General features: G+C 39.8%; 1 protein-coding gene across 3 annotated transcripts; it reads left to right on the plus strand.

Moving 5' to 3' along the window:
- Window positions 1-1,509: 1,509 nt before the first annotated feature.
- Window positions 1,510-14,493, plus strand: LOC307252813 (6-phosphofructo-2-kinase/fructose-2,6-bisphosphatase 2-like). Of its 3 annotated transcripts, XM_080030612.1 has the most exons (17): window positions 1,539-1,628; window positions 3,332-3,528; window positions 4,647-4,772; window positions 5,241-5,337; window positions 5,562-5,628; window positions 5,824-5,898; window positions 5,975-6,031; window positions 6,504-6,628; window positions 6,964-7,171; window positions 7,660-7,806; window positions 7,922-8,026; window positions 9,684-9,813; window positions 11,313-11,375; window positions 11,474-11,538; window positions 12,513-12,713; window positions 13,401-13,471; window positions 13,553-14,493. In XM_080030612.1, exons 2-16 carry the CDS (start codon window positions 3,444-3,446, stop codon window positions 13,431-13,433), a joined length of 1,584 nt encoding a protein of 527 aa, XP_079886738.1. In that variant the 5' UTR covers window positions 1,539-1,628; window positions 3,332-3,443; the 3' UTR covers window positions 13,434-13,471; window positions 13,553-14,493. The 3 variants fall into 3 exon arrangements, with proteins under 3 accessions (XP_079886737.1, XP_079886738.1, XP_079886736.1); XM_080030611.1 differs by having other exon boundaries at window positions 1,510-1,628; window positions 3,352-3,528; window positions 13,401-14,493; XM_080030610.1 differs by having other exon boundaries at window positions 13,401-14,493.
- Window positions 14,494-15,716: the final 1,223 nt, after the last annotated feature.

Genomic DNA, 15,716 nt, shown 5'->3' on the forward strand with positions numbered 1-15,716 from the left:
TGGTAGCGGTCAGGCTCGAACATTATGTGAAAAGGCCTTCCCAGCAGTGTGGAGGCTGAATTAGGAGCATATTAATAACCATGATAATGCATTAAAATATTCAACACTTTCACATATTGGTGTGATGTGTAGTTGTCCACATTATTTTAACCTTATCCTGGCATAGGCTGGTTTACATCTACATAATGTCTGTTTTTGTGTTTTGCAGCTAATGTAGGCCTATTGTTGGTCCACCACCGGTTTGATATGAAATGTTTTAGAACACTGTTTTACCATAAGAACTAAAGTCGCCATGAAGGGTTTTAATAAGTGAATAAATGCATAATTCATCATACATTACTTGATAAGAAAGGAAAGAAAAAAATGTTTGAATTTCGGGTATTGGATTATATTGGCTATAGTCATCCTCCCTGTCACAAAATGTCCTGTAAAGTGACAGGTGCGTCTCTACAGATGATAATACTGAGTCCAGGAACTATGACTCACCTAACATGAATTTTCCACATGTAGTGCCATTAATATCATGAATGAATGGACATTCGGTAGGATCGATGCTGTCAGGAGCGTCTCTGTAGGCCTACGTCACGGCTGCTGACCGTAGCGCCCATAGATATAGAACACAGTGTTCTATATGGTAGCGCCCCCCGCGGGCTTTGTGATGAAAGAGCAGCAAAGAATCTGGAGCAGACGCGTCAAGTCAGCTAAAAATAACCAAATCAAACCTGCCATCAAAATAAAATAATGTCGCTGCTTTGAAATCTGATGCACTGAAACAAAGTCAAGGAGCATATCACATAGGCAGGCTAGTCAAAATGTTAACCAACAAATAAAACTCGCACATAGTTTATAAAGAACAAAAAAACATTGATACAGAGCTATAGCCTAATCATAAGTGATCCATTTGATAGCCTACTACTTTATGCTACTTCGATAAATGTTTAGAGGAAATATTGTAATTTTAACTTGTTTTCTTATAGCCTGGCCTACTTCTCCCACCACACAGTAACAAGGTCAAAAACATTCAGCCAGTGCTCTCACTGAGCTTAGCTTTATAGCTTTAAAAACTCCCAGTCAAATTTAAAATAATCTTGGTGGCGTAGTGGATAGAGCGCGCACCATATTGGCTCCGGCCTTCGTTGCAGTAGTCGCGGGTTCAAATCCGACCTGTGGACCTTCACTGCATGTCATCCTCTCTCTCTCGCTCTGTCTCCCCATTTCAAATTTGAACTGTCAAATAAAGCTTGAAAATGGCAAAAAAATATCTTAAAAAAAATAAAGGAATCTTTAAGAAAACTCTTGAAAACATAGGCTTATAGCCGACATTGATAATAGCCTACATATAGCCTATGCTAAATAGGCAAGAATAGAATAAAGCGTTTTAGGCCTATTTTCTGATGTAGCGCTTGTTGGTGTTATATCAGTTCCAAACTGTTCAGAGTTGCTGTGTTTTTCGAGATTTTATTTTGGAAAGTATAACCGGAAAATGCAGTCAGAGGACACCAGGGGGAAGGCGGAGCTAAAACATCCGAGAAGAAGTAGTCGTCTCCGGGCGGTGGAAGCCAGCGGGGACGGCATCATCGTAATAAAGAGGGGGGAAAAGAATATCCTCCTGCACCTGCTGGAAAGTGGTAAGTTCTTATACGTTTGGCTTTGCTTTAAAGTTTTATCTTTTTTTCTCTGTCTTTTAAACGACATTTCTGTTCGTCAAAGCAGAAGTGATGAACTTTGCAGGCCAAGAGTGGAAGTACAGAGCTAGCTGAGGTGTCAGGATGACACCGTGATTCAACTTCTCACTATTAACATACCGTGTGTAGGTGTTTGGTTTCATGTGAGAGTAGTAGACATGTTGAACTTTATTGTGCTGTGTTAGACAACAGTTTTCTTATAATTGACTAGCTGGGTAGGCTATTTGAGGCTTGTACAGTTACCCATCACTTACAGGAGGAGGATGTATGCAGTAGCGACCATTGATGGATTATGAGATGGTTCCCTGGGCACAAACTCTTAATGGGCCCCCCACTCCTCCCTATCCAGTCAGGTACACTGACTTTTCCACACAGATACATACAATTAATGGCAAAAACATATTAAGGAAGTCTTTCCCACAGGATTTTGGGATACTGTTGGAGGGACCCTGGTCCTTATTGGCGGGTCCGGGGGCATGCCCCCCCGGATTTTTTTTTACCTTTTTAAAGTAAAATGCATCAATCTGGTGCACTTTGAGAGGAACTTTTAGAGGCTATATCAAATCCTGAGATGCAGAAGGAACATTATTTTTCAGATTTTTCTTAAACAGACAGCACTCTTTACTCTGCAATTGTAAAAACAGTACAGTAGATTGGTCTGCAGACCCATGTTTTATGATGGAGAAGCCCATTTCAACAGATAAAGGGTGGCTAGCTACTTTATATGAACAGTATAGAATTTACACATAGAAATTTCTGTATGTGTGAGGGGGCCTTCAAGGCCCCTCATGAAGCCCCTTAGACAGAGCTACTAATGCTGTTGTTTTTAACTTGCTTTTGTATTTCTCCCCTACTAGTTGAGGGTCCCATGCTGATTTCTATCTTGTTACATTTTAATGAGTATCCTTATATTTAGGCTTGTTCTTTTTTGGACCCTGTTATTGACATGACTGACTGAGCTCTTTGACTACTATGCAACATGAAAAGTTACTATCAGTATCTCTGGCTTAGGGCCCCCCTGAGCCCTTGGGTGCCTGGGTCTGTGCCCGGTGTGCCCGTGCAGTAATCCACCCCTGGTAGCGACAGTAGTGAAATCAGTAGCCTAATGAGTTTGGTGCAACAACTAACAGAATACTGAAAGTAAAAAGGAACTTGAAGTGTCAAATTTGCTTGAAACAAAAGAAAAACTTGGGTTTTCATTGTTTGATCAAATGAACTGAACCTATAATTGACTGGATCCAGATTTGACTGGATTTCTCTGCCATCTGGTAAACTAATTATTTAGGTTTTCAGTATTAGTAAGTTGAGGCCTTAAAACAAGCCAGCAAGCACATTCACAGTTGCGAAGCTTGTGCCAATAACTGTTCAGATGTAAACCACTGCAGCAGAGTGCCATATTTATAGCTTAATAATTGGAAGAAAGGACCTGTATTTTCTGTTATCAAACTAACTGCACAAATATTGTAAGCTCTGGTGACTTCATGGTGAGCTTCTGAAATATGTTTAAATACTCAAGTCTTTTCATGTTTGCTGTATGTCTTCAGAAACCGAAGATATATCTGAGAAATATTGCATTACATTGGATCTGAACTTCAGTCGTCAATGAACTGTATTGTGTGCACATCTTTCTGATTGATATGATGCAGCAACGTCCTGTCCTCTCCAGAGAGATGCTGACCTCATCCTACTACTGACGAGAGCTCGCTGTTCCCAGACCAGCCGAGGAAGGTTTGAAGGAAGTCACGGATCACAGTTGTCATGGCTGCTGCCAGACAGCAAAGACCTGCAGATGGCCCCGCAGAGGCCAAAAGGACGGACCTCAGGGCCAAGGAAAAGAAGTGCTGTGAGTGTTTGTGTCTCCTGAATGTGAAATGGTGACTCATTATCTGATACACTAACCTACTGTGTATTAATTATTGAACTCCGTGCACCCTAACTATATATAATCATTATTTAATAAGCAGTAACACTGCCAAGCGGTTCTTTCGTCATATTTCCTACTCTGTTGGCCACAGGTAAAGAAAGGTCGCTGATATGGTTTCGACAGCCCAAGGTTGACACACCTCTTGTCATTGTTAGTATGTATACAGTGAGTGTGTGGGTGTATTTGTCCAAGTTCATACCTTTTTGAAGCGTGGTAGCACTGTAATAAGCAAGGTCAACATTCAGCCGCTAAAGCTGTAAAACTGAGCTCTGCTTTTTTGACCTCATAGTAAAGTCTTTAATCAGGAAGTTTGACAAAGATCTAAACTGCTTCCATCAAACTAGGTCAGGAATACTAAAGCACTCCTCCATGCTGGGTCTGAAACTCACAGGCATCTGTTTGTAGAATCTCCAGTCAAGTCTTGTCTCGTACAGTCGGGGTATATTGTTTTGGAAGGTTTTTGTTTTCCCCTGAGCTGAGGGTGGTCAGAAAAAAAAAATTCCGTTCCTTGTCCCAGCCAACTAGGTGACAGTCAGGATTACTGCACTGGGTTGCTAAGGAGCAGCACATTGAGAAACATTAACCAGATGACAAGGATATGACGCAAATGTTAAACTGAATGTTAACCGGCCGGCATGCTGGACGCTGCAGGGGTGACATTGGATTATTTCACAACCCCTCCCTTCTCCCTGCTGTCAGTTTACACTGTGCGTGTTTCTGTGTACAGAAAGCGCAGCTGCCCTTTTATTAGTAATAGCACATTTGAATGGCATGTTTAATGTTAAAGCAAGGGCTTAACACTTGCGTAGGGAATACATTGTCTTTGCATGTTTGGTGAATAATATCTCTGTCTGTCTGTCTGTCTGTCTGTCTGTCTGTCTGTCTGTCTGTCTGTCTGTCTGTCTGTCTGTCTGTCTGTCTGTCTGTCTGTCTGTCTGTCTGCCTGCCGCGTGCGTGTTTGTGTGTGTGTGCGTGTGTGTGTGTGCGTGTGTGTGTGTGTGTGTGTCTTGCATGACTATTGTGTGTGCAACCTGCAGCTTGGGCCTCCTACATGACCAATTCTCCGACAGTGATAGTGATGATTGGGCTGCCCGCGAGGGGGAAAACCTACATATCCAAGAAGCTGACACGCTACCTCAACTGGATCGGAGTGCCAACTAAGGGTCAGTACAGGAGAGACACATGTTTCAGTCACATGCCCCCTTGTAACATTTGATCTCTGCACAGGAAATAAAACCAATAAAAAATCAAGTAATAGGCTGGATTGACTGCCTCTTTGAGACATTGTATTGAAATGAAAGTATGTAGTTACTTTTGGAAGGGAGGCCCCAGTGTAATCGGGGTGGTACTATGATAAATTACATTGTTACTTTATGAGGACTGCAATAGTGCGAGAGATACTACTTATGTGAAAATCATGTGCTTAAGGCTATGCTGGTTGACAGCTCTGTACTTGCCTGTTTTCATCATAATGGAACGCAGGAGAACTGGTTTGGTGAACTCACTTGAGTTAAAGAGCACAGACAGGCACACGTACACACGTGTCGTACACGTGAACACGTACCCCTACACACCTTTAACGGCCTTTACATGTAATATCTTTGACTCTGTATTTCTGGCTTCCCTTGCAGTATTTAACCTTGGAGTTTATAGGAGAGAAGCAGTGCAGTCATACAAGTCCTATGACTTCTTCAGACACGACAATAAGGAAGCCATGCAAATTAGAAAGTGAGTATCCTCGTCATAGTCTGTAGTAGATTCACAACACACTCTGCATATGTCGAAGTGGGCTGTCCTGTCTGTTTACTTTTCATGCAGGCCAGCCATGCAAATGCCCTTTTTTACTGCACATTGTTTGTGTATCAAATGGGGCCACAATATGTCAGCACATGACGTATTTAAGATATTTTTAAATTGACTTTACTTTCCTTTCTCTTGCTATGTTTCCTCAGACAGTGCGCTCTGGTGGCACTGGAAGACGTGAAGGCCTATCTGAATGAGGAGGGAGGTCAGATCGCTGTAAGGATGCACACAAAAAAGCGTTTCATATATAGATAGATAGATAGATAGATAGATAGATAGATAGATAGATAGATAGATAGATAGATAGATAGATAGATAGATAGATAGATAGATAGATAGATATTTTTATATATATATATATATATATAATTGTAATTTGATTTTGCCTGACTATATTGTGTTTTCCGTCAGGTTTTTGATGCCACCAACACCACCAGGGAGAGGAGGGAACTCATCCTTAATTTTGCAAAGGATAACGCATACAAGGTTGATAGACACACTGTTTATCTGACCCTTGAAGCTCAATTTGAATGAATTTCTAATTAATGCCGTCTTTTGTCAGGTGTTCTTCGTTGAATCTTTATGTTACGATCCAGATGTCATCGCAGAAAACATCATGGTAAATTACAAAAGCACTCCTGACTTTTTAAGCTTAAAGGTACACTATGTAACTCTGGGTGTGTCAGAGAATTGAACATTTTCTAAGGTATATTGTCATAATTGAATGAACAACCAGGAAAAAATGTTTTTCCCCCTGGAACACTGTTTGAAGTTAGAAAGATACTTGAACAGTTACTGTTTCACTGTTTATTGTTTACATGATCAGGGCCCACAGTTTTGTTTGCAAACCTATTCTAGTGTTACGTCTGGTTCAATGTGAATCAAAATAATTTTGTTTTATGAATTATTCAATACTAAGAATTACATTTAGAGTGAGTATGTTTTACTAAGTCGCTGCAGGCTCTGCAAATGTAAACAAATCCCCCTCCCCTGAAACTGCATAATGCACCTTTAATCATAAGCAACATGTTTGTCAATGAGTTGTTAGAGGACACGTTGAGCCATCTCTTAAAATTTTCTCTGTCCCAAAGGATGTGAAGGTGTCCAGCCCAGATTACCCTGAGAGAGACAGAGAAAGTGTCATGGAGGATTTCCTCAAGAGGATAGAATGTTATAAAGTCACGTACCAACCTTTGGATCCGGACCAACACGACAAGTAAGAGGCCATTTTGTTGACATTGTTTATCACTTTTCAACATCATTCAGAAGCAGTGTTAGAGGGTGAGAACATGCACTTTCAGAAACTGTCCAGCAGGTGGAAGCAGTAGCTCATCATATGTTATTCAAACATTCTTCCTTTTTTTCTTAGATCTTTGTTTGTACAGAGGAGGAAGGATTGTTGATCTCCTTGAACCTTTGTCTAATGTCAGGATGTTTAGACTGCACCAAAAGTACAAGATATCTCTTGTCCTCGAGTCACTCTTCAAAGGTCTTCAGTGATACTTTTACTATGATTGAAATGTTCCACCCTCTTTCACCCCGACTTTACAGGAACCTGTCCTTCATCCAGGTGATCAATGTGGGCCGTCGTTTCTTGGTCAACAGAGTCCAGGACTACATCCAGAGTAAAATCGTCTACTACCTCATGAACATCCACGTGCACTCCCACTCCATCTATCTCTGTCGCCACGGAGAGAGCCAACACAATGTGGAGGGACGCATCGGGGGAGACTCTGAGCTGTCGGAGAGAGGGAGACAGGTGCTTTTACGTGGCGTTAAAATGAATAGTTTGACAAAGGAAATACACTTATTTGATGCCGCATTTGACATTTTAAATATGAAGCTACAGTCAGTCCCTTAGCTTAGCATAAAACCAGAAATGGGGTAACAGCAAGCATGGCCCTTTTTTCTCCTTACGTTTTTTTTCTTATTAACAGAGCTATTTCTCCATGTTTACAGTTGTTGTGTTGTGCTATTTGAGAGATGTATCAATCTTCTCAATTAACTCCGGGCAAGAAAGAAATAAAAAAAAATATGTGTATTTGCAGAAATGTTGAGCTGGTTCTTAAATACGGTATAGCCTGTACAAATTGAAATAATCTTGCAATTTCAAAAGTCTTCAACAAAGTTCAATACGTCTATTTTGAATACAATCCTGTTGCTAAGAGTCAACAGATATTAGGGCCATTATGAAAAGGATGAATTCAGTTGTCAGTTCTCAAGTCTTACATGTGTTCCGTCTCTCAGTTTGCAGCAGAACTGAAGGGTTTCGCTGAAGAGCACCGTCTGACCGACCTGAAGGTTTGGACCAGCCAGCTGAGACGCACCATTCAGACAGCAGAGGAGCTAGGAGTCCCCTACGAGCAGTGGAAGATCCTTAATGAAATCGATGCTGTATGTTTATGATGACACACATACAGACAGACAGACAGACAGACAGACAGAGAGAGAGAGACACAGTGAGGGCGTGTCATAGACGATAAGTGTCTTGTTTTACCTTTTGTTTCAGGGAGTGTGTGAAGAGATGACGTACGAGATGATTGAGGAAAAATACCCAGAGGAGTTTGCCATGAGGGACCAGGACAAGTACTTCTACCGCTACCCTGGAGGAGAAGTAAAAGCCTTCTCTTACCTTCAAAGCGATAGTCAACCTGTTTGCATGTTACTGATAGATGAAGTCAGAACTCAAAGGTGGTGTGAGCGATTCTGGAGAATGCTTGTTGTCAAAATCACTTTTTGTGAATATCTCTTCACGAAACCAATACCTGTCCTTGTACTGTTTATTTATTTAATTATTTATTTATTATTATTCTTCCGGACAATTACACACAATACACAATTTTCTCTTTGCATATTCATACATATTACTTTGTGTTATCGTCCGAAGGGTGGCAGGAGAAGCCAAAGGCTTATCAGGTCCCGCCCCCACTGCCATTAGATTCAGATACACAGATACACAGCTACTGATACAGTTAAAACATTTTTATTTATTTTTTTAAGAAGATGCATTCCAATACACAGACAATTTTAGGTCTCCTTATTCATTGCCAGTGTACAACAGACATGCTTTCCATTTTCCTCTCTGCCTGTGACAATGCAGATAGTGATATGGCCTTGTCCATTTCTTATCTGGTAGTCTAAACACATCTGCAAAAGTATTCAAAACAGTCAGTCTGTCTGCTGACCTCGGCTGCAGTCCCATAACATGCAGTGTATTTACAAATTCTTCAGTCACTGAATGATTTTTTTTTTAAAGTAAATCAATGTTTGTATCCCCACAGATAAATATCTTCTTTTGATTTGCCTTTGAAAGTAATTCTCCCATGTATTCTATAAAGTCTTTCATTTTTGAATCGGGTGTTCTGTACACACAGCTGATAATTAAACATTTATCCTTCATTAGAATTTCAATAGTCACACATTCCAAAAGGTTATCAATTGCAGAGCACATTGTATTTACGATTTCAAACCTTATATTTTGACACAAACCAGTTTAAATCCCTTTAGTTCAAAGTCCATGCTTTTGCCTTCTTTAATCCATGTTTCTGATGTTGAACTGGTTGGAGAATTTCTGTAGATATTCCTTAATTTGTGAAAAGTTTGTGTAGAGACTTCTGCTATTAAAAATGAATGATGGACAATTTCCCATTTGTTTGAAAGCATCTGATGAATTAATCCTCAGTATGGTAATGACAGTCTCTTTTTCCGATAATGTAGAAGTGATTGTCTGGGACGGTCAATGATTTCATTTGGGTCCGATAATAATGATTAGCTAATAACTCCAGACTTTCATGATCATTTATCCAAGCGGATGTTTTGCTCATTCTCGCTGCTTGGGTTGATCAGATCCTCAACCCTCCGGAATTGATCCAAATCCTCCTCCGTTTTGATTTGCACAATTTTAGCTTCCTCGGGTGTAGCTCCATTCATTTTGATGAAGATTCTTCCATCTCTCGTCCAAGTTTGTTGGACCTGTGTGTGTGCTCTGATAGAAAATCCAGTGTTTATTCACAGCCTAGGCTCTGTAAACTGGTTTGTTAACATAGGGGGCCCACCGTCGCTAGCAACATGCCCGTTTACAGAGCCTAGGCTTTGTATTAACAATGGCATTTTTTTTTTGCGGCGCACTCATAGCACGTTGCTTACTCCATCTTTTAAGAATTTTTATGGAAACTGACATATTAGGGTTTTAATCATAAACAGTCAAATGATTTTAAACATAATGTAATTCTGTATCATTTGAGTTTGTGAACCTTTCCCCTTGGCTGTAGTCCTACCAGGACCTGGTTCAGCGGCTGGAGCCAGTTATCATGGAGCTGGAGCGACAGGGCAACGTGCTGGTCATCTGTCATCAGGCCGTCATGCGCTGCCTGCTCGCCTATTTCCTGGACAAGAGCGCAGGTTATATGCACACACAAACGCATTACACATGCCTAGACAGTGCCATGATTTATAAACAGTACAGTGTGCAGTGTACTCATTGAGTCACTGCTAACAGCTGTTTTTTTTTTTAAACTCATAAAATAATTGTGCTCAAGTGACTGTCCTTTTATCATCGCTTTTAAAGAAGAGCTTAGTGAAGTTATCCGAGGCCATATTGTTCCCCTGAGTGCTGATAAACAGTGTGGAGCTGCAGCTAAACTACACTGCTGAGAGGGTTGTTGAAGACACACTGGAGAGATATTCAATAGCACCTGTGGACTGATATATCACAGTTTAAACCTTTAATGAGACAGACAAGCTTCTGCTTCATGATGCAGAGGTACTAAACATAAAAGGCCTCCTCACCCTTAAAGAGCAAAAAGAGATTGAAATGAGAAGAGGAGAAAAAAAAGTATAATATAACGGTCACACAAAATATTTAGCTTTTTTGCAAATTGATCTGGTTTGTTGTCATTTGAATTAAGGAGCCCTGTTCTGAAGGTAAATATATCTTTGACTCATGTAACAGGATTATATGTAGGCTTTGGTACGTAGCTTGTTAGCTCAATTATACTAATTGCATTAGAGGTTTACCTGTGTGTAGTTACAAGAAACAGGGTAAACGGAGCATAATCAAGGCTTTTCATATTTTTGCAAAACATCTTTATGGGTATTAATTTAAACAAATATATATTCTTGAAGAAAATAACTGCCATTCTGCCCCAATGTCCTTCTTGGCCAGAAGGGGGCGCCAAAGTCAGTCGTTTTCCAATGCTGAATGATATATCAAGAAGAAAATATCACCCTAAGCATTTTTGGCTTCACCCAAACCAGATTAAACAAACTTTGAACTTCAGCAACTTCAGTCCCACATGACCAGATGAAGAGATGTACCATATTATTCAAACTATACTCTAGCATGAAGATGAGTAGAGCATTGTTGATTTTAAAGCAGGACAGCAGCCCTGATGATGCTTTTAATCATATCTACAAATATTCAGTAGTTCAGGTGTTCGAATATAAAATACAGTATATGTTAATACAAAATCAAAGGCAGCTGGATCTTAAATTATTCTATTGGATTACGCTTAGACTGGGTGCTGATGTTCAAAGGAAAAAATGAAACGCACAGTAACAAGTTCCAACATTACTGCATAACTCCATAATTAGGTCTGGTCAGAGGGAGGGTTTCCTCTGTCCTGCATCTGTTTTAAAGTCTAAACCACAGCTAAACCAACAAGTGTGGGGGACAGCTGTGACTGGCATTATAGCCCACTGCATCCCCCTATGGAACATGTATGACAGCAAACATGCACTATACCTTTTATAAAGCACAGCATGAGCTTAAGCTCCATAATGAGTGCTATGCCGTCAAAACATGAGAGAAAAATACATTCACATTGAAGGGGAACTGCTCATATAACTACTGTACTGTACAGAGAGTCTGAAGTTTCTCTTGTTTCTTATATTTGTTCCAGATGATATACCCTACCTGAAGTGTCCCCTGCACGCTGTCCTCAAACTGACCCCTGTGGCTTATGGTTAGTCACCACATTTCTTACAAGTGAAGAAAAACTTTCCAAAAAGCTTTTTCTTTGTCCAGTAGTAACATCTTTTTTTCAATGTCTCCAACTGCCAGGTTGTAAAGTGGACAAGTTTGACTTGGATGTGGGGGCTGTCAACACTCACAGGGACAGGCCACTAGTAAGCGCCAGACCTTTTCATTATTACTTCTCTGTTTATTAATGTCACTGTCTGGATCTGTTTAACCCCTAATGTCGTGACTTTTTTCCAATTAAAATTTCTCACCAAAATCACACATGGCTGTTTCTAATTCTGCTTTTAGGAGCCAGATATGGTGATGACTTTGTGCATAACAATTAATATAGTAAGAGAAAGAGAAAGGGGAGGGGGGGAAACATGTGATGCAAAAGTCAAGAATAATTCGATTAAAAAAACAATGATTGAAAGTGCAAAATATTGGCCAAAAGTTTACAAAATGAAGAATAAGTGCAATGTGCAGAGAGATAATAATTCACAAAATGTGTTTTATTGTAACGCATGGAGTCAGATGTAACATGTAGTGTGTATGGGGCTAAGCATCTGTGTGAGTGGGTGTTGGTTGTTGTTGATGATGTCAGCTGCAGACAGGAAGAAGCTGGTCTTGTGGCCTGAGGTTTGGGTTTTTATGGAGCGCAGCCTCCTTCTGTAGCCTTGTGTTCCAGAGGGCTGGGGAACTGATCAGCCAGCTCTGTGTCTGTCAAGGACACCATTGCTGCTTGCTGAGCTTGTGATTGGTCCAAATCAATCCAAATAAGCCAGACCCCCTTTTTCAGAAATGTTGTAGCTAGACCATACTGCTAGCTGTACAGGTTGTAGCGTTTTTGCTAATTAGCATCAAGGGTTTAAAGCCAAGATTCCTAGACACAGTGGGTGTTGACACATAACCACATTCAGTGAGAAAGCTCTTGTTTAATATCCTGTCTCTGCTTAGACAGACATTACTATGGCCTTTTATAATGACGGCCATTAGACTCAGAAGGTGTTACACTTTGTCACTTCAAATCAACACATTGAATTCAGACTCGCAGTGGAAGAGGTTTAATTAGTACAACATAAAATAATTATTTAAAAATACAATGTTAATCACTCCACCTCCTCTTCTCTTCACTGATCAGAATAAAGTCAGACCAGACACCATGCCTCCGGCTTTCCAACGGCGAAACAGCTTCACTCCGCTGTCCAGCCAAGACCAAATCAAACGGCCTCGTCTCTACAGTGTGGGCAACCCGCCACAGACCCGCAGGTCCCAGGCCCCCACTCTACCCAGCATGCAATTCTCTGAGGCGTTTGAGGGGGCAGAGCTGCTGCAAGGCGAGGTCAGTGCTGTGTATATGTTGTATGTAATAGAGGTTTAAAGCTGTTTTTAAGTGGAGGGGAGAAGGAAAAGGTGGAGACGAAACTGATTGTAAAAGTTATCTTTTTAAAACTATTATTCAAAGACCAAATTAATTTAGTTTACTAACAACTGACCTCTAGCATCAAAAAAGCTCTAAATATACATTCATATGCAAATAGTAAACATCAATATCTCAAATAGTTTGAAAATGTTACATAAAGCTTTATGGTTTTCCTTTAACCTTCAGCCATTTGGTCAAAAAGAACATAGAGGAAAGCTTTTTATTTTTTCATTAAACAACGATCAGAATAATATGAAAAAAATAAATTCACAGATTTATTTTCTCTCTCAGTTTTTAAACTTAAATTAAAAACTACATCAAAACTTAGGTGGAACTCCAAACATCTTGGAGGTGACGGGAAAGTTCTTTCCAGTGCTTCCTATCTTAGTTGTTGCCAACAAAGTGACCTTTTATTCATTTGACTTAACTTCTAAGACTGGCAAGGCACAGAAAGGGAGTGTTTTACTTGGGCTGGTGACCTCAGAATTTAATATTAGCTCATTTCGGTCTGTGCCAGTCAAAACAAACACCTCTTTCCTTTTTTGGTTTGGTGTTTTCATTAATGCTGTCTACTCTCTCTTTCTCTCTACTTATTGCATTCTACAGGACTCTGAGAACGGTCTCAACGCAGCAGACTAAGACGACACTGTTGAAAATGAAAAGAAGCCCAGACAGAGGTATCTCCAGCCTTTTTCCTCTGATCTGTCAGTGGGAACTTCTGTACCCTCCATCTTACACCTTTTGTTTTTACCATTTAGCTTCTCTCAATGTGGATGTATCACCATTTCTTATGACCAGCAGTCAAATCCGATCCAGCTTCAACTATAAGATTTTTAATCACTGTACTGTATAAGTCACTGTATCTGTGTAACACTGTATATCTATGAGTTATGTGCATGCTAGCATTAGTGTGCACCAACATACACACATGAACTCGATGCCTTTGCACAATAGCCTTCAGATCTAGGGCTGCTAGCCCAGCTCAGATATATAATGCAAAGATCTGTGAGGAGCCTCTCACTACCCATCCATTAGTTCTTAGCACACTCCATGTATTTTGCTGTTTTAGATGTAGAACATTTTGATTGTGAATTGCATACCTTGGAAACTGCCTTAAGTTTCAGTGTAAGAGTGTGCCTCTCTTGAAGGAAGCCATGGTACAGCCTTAGTTCCCCCCTCCGATTCTCTTTAAGTTGCCTATTTAAACATTCCCAGTTAATGTCCATCATCCATTGCGTGGTCTGACAAGACATATTAATGTGATTTTATTTTTGAAGGGTAGTTTAAAACTACTGAAATGTTTTGGGAAGTATTTTAAAAAGTGCTGCAGCTACTGTGATCCGCTTCTCTTTCATCATGCCTACCTGTACGTTTTGCCTTCTACAGCTTCACTATATTCAGTCACTTGCTCACACTTTTGAACTCCAAAGTACTGACGTGTTCAGCAGCAGTGGATCCAAATGGATTACATCCATACACATGGTTTTGATTTCAGTATCAAGAGTGAGTGCCTTGCTATTTAAATTCCAATGCAATGCTGTGACAATTGTAATCAAGAGCATTTAAAAATGTTAGTACGTGCATGTTATTCAAAATATAGTGTTTCACCTGTATTTAAAATATGGAAGTCTTAAAAAGAGCTTTAATGTTACTGTACACTGTGCTGTACACGTTTCAAATAAATGAAAGAGAAAAAATATTTCTTAGTTTAGTCAAGTGTGTGTGTGTTCAATGGGTGTATCCTTCCTGTTTGCAAAAACTGCATGTCCCCAAAGAGCTAGAAAAAGTGACATCAAAAGACCATAAAGTCTTTTCATCCGTCATCATGGGCATTTCAAATTGCATTTATTTCAAAAAAGGAAGAGACAGAACTCGTACTGTCGCCAGTTGTTCTAACCTGTTCTGTATGAAGTTCTTATTTCTACTCACTAAATACCTCAGATTCTGCAACATGCTACAAATGACTGTGATTTACTTGTATAAGCTGCTGCTGGTTGAGTCATCAGGGAAGAAAGAGGAGGAAAAGGGTGAAATAATCAAGTGTATATCAGAGAATTTAATCTCTGATCATCTCTAATCTAGTCATTCTTAGTAGTTTTAGAAGTAAAGAAATGAATACCATTAAATAAACTTACTGCAGACTAATTAGTTTGATATTTAGTGTGTATTTTATAAGGCAGGCCCACGCATCATTAGTATGCGTAGTTGAAACACCTCCACCATGTGTCGCCAGGCAGAGGGACTGTAATGAGCTGATATCTGGGACTCCATGGAAAAACTAAGTGGACCCTGGCCAGAGGTGGAAATAACATTAATTTACTTGTGAACTATTCAGTTTTCAGGTATTGTTTTACTTCAATATTTCCATTTTCCATTCCAAGAAGATGAAACTATCCATAATATTACAACCAAAGTGGATAAAAGTCTTAAATTGTTTATCATCTCACCAGCCCTTTCATTTATCCTGGCCCCTGGTCATAAAATATAGCCTAGGCCTATATATTTAAGGACCACAGATGGAGCAGCTGAAACACCCACACTGACTGCTGCTACTTCCATTGCCACTATCATCCTTTACAATCACAGTCATGGTGACTCAAAAACCAAAGTTGGCAAAGCTCTGTTATGACTCCACCGGAAATCCAACCGGTCTGCTACATGGATCAAATAGCAGGAATATAAAAACTGAACAGCCTCATCCAGTTTGACTAATCCACAACAAAAACAGACACATGCATTTAACTCTTAACATGCGTGTATAAAAAACACCTTCATGAAGGTTATAATGGTTAGGTGTGTTCAAACGGTTTCATGAGGTGTAAGCAGTATTTCTAATCATTAGCACTTAAATGTAGGTGGGGAAAAATATATAACACAAATATATAAACTATTAAATATATATATATATATCTTCTAAACATA

Source organism: Ammodytes marinus (assembly GCF_949987685.1).
Source record: "Ammodytes marinus genome assembly, chromosome: 7".
NCBI lineage: Eukaryota > Metazoa > Chordata > Actinopteri > Uranoscopiformes > Ammodytidae > Ammodytes > Ammodytes marinus.

Excerpts from the sequence above, each read along its gene's own strand:
- LOC307252813 (XM_080030611.1), top strand. The coding sequence starts at position 3,444 with ATGGCTGCTGCCAGACAGCAAAGACCTGCAGATGGCCCCGCAGAGGCC. Across the intron at positions 5,338-5,561 it reads GAAGCCATGCAAATTAGAAA|ACAGTGCGCTCTGGTGGCAC; the intron begins GTGAGTATCCTC and ends ATGTTTCCTCAG. Across the intron at positions 12,714-13,400 it reads CAGAGCTGCTGCAAGGCGAG|GACTCTGAGAACGGTCTCAA; the intron begins GTCAGTGCTGTG and ends TGCATTCTACAG.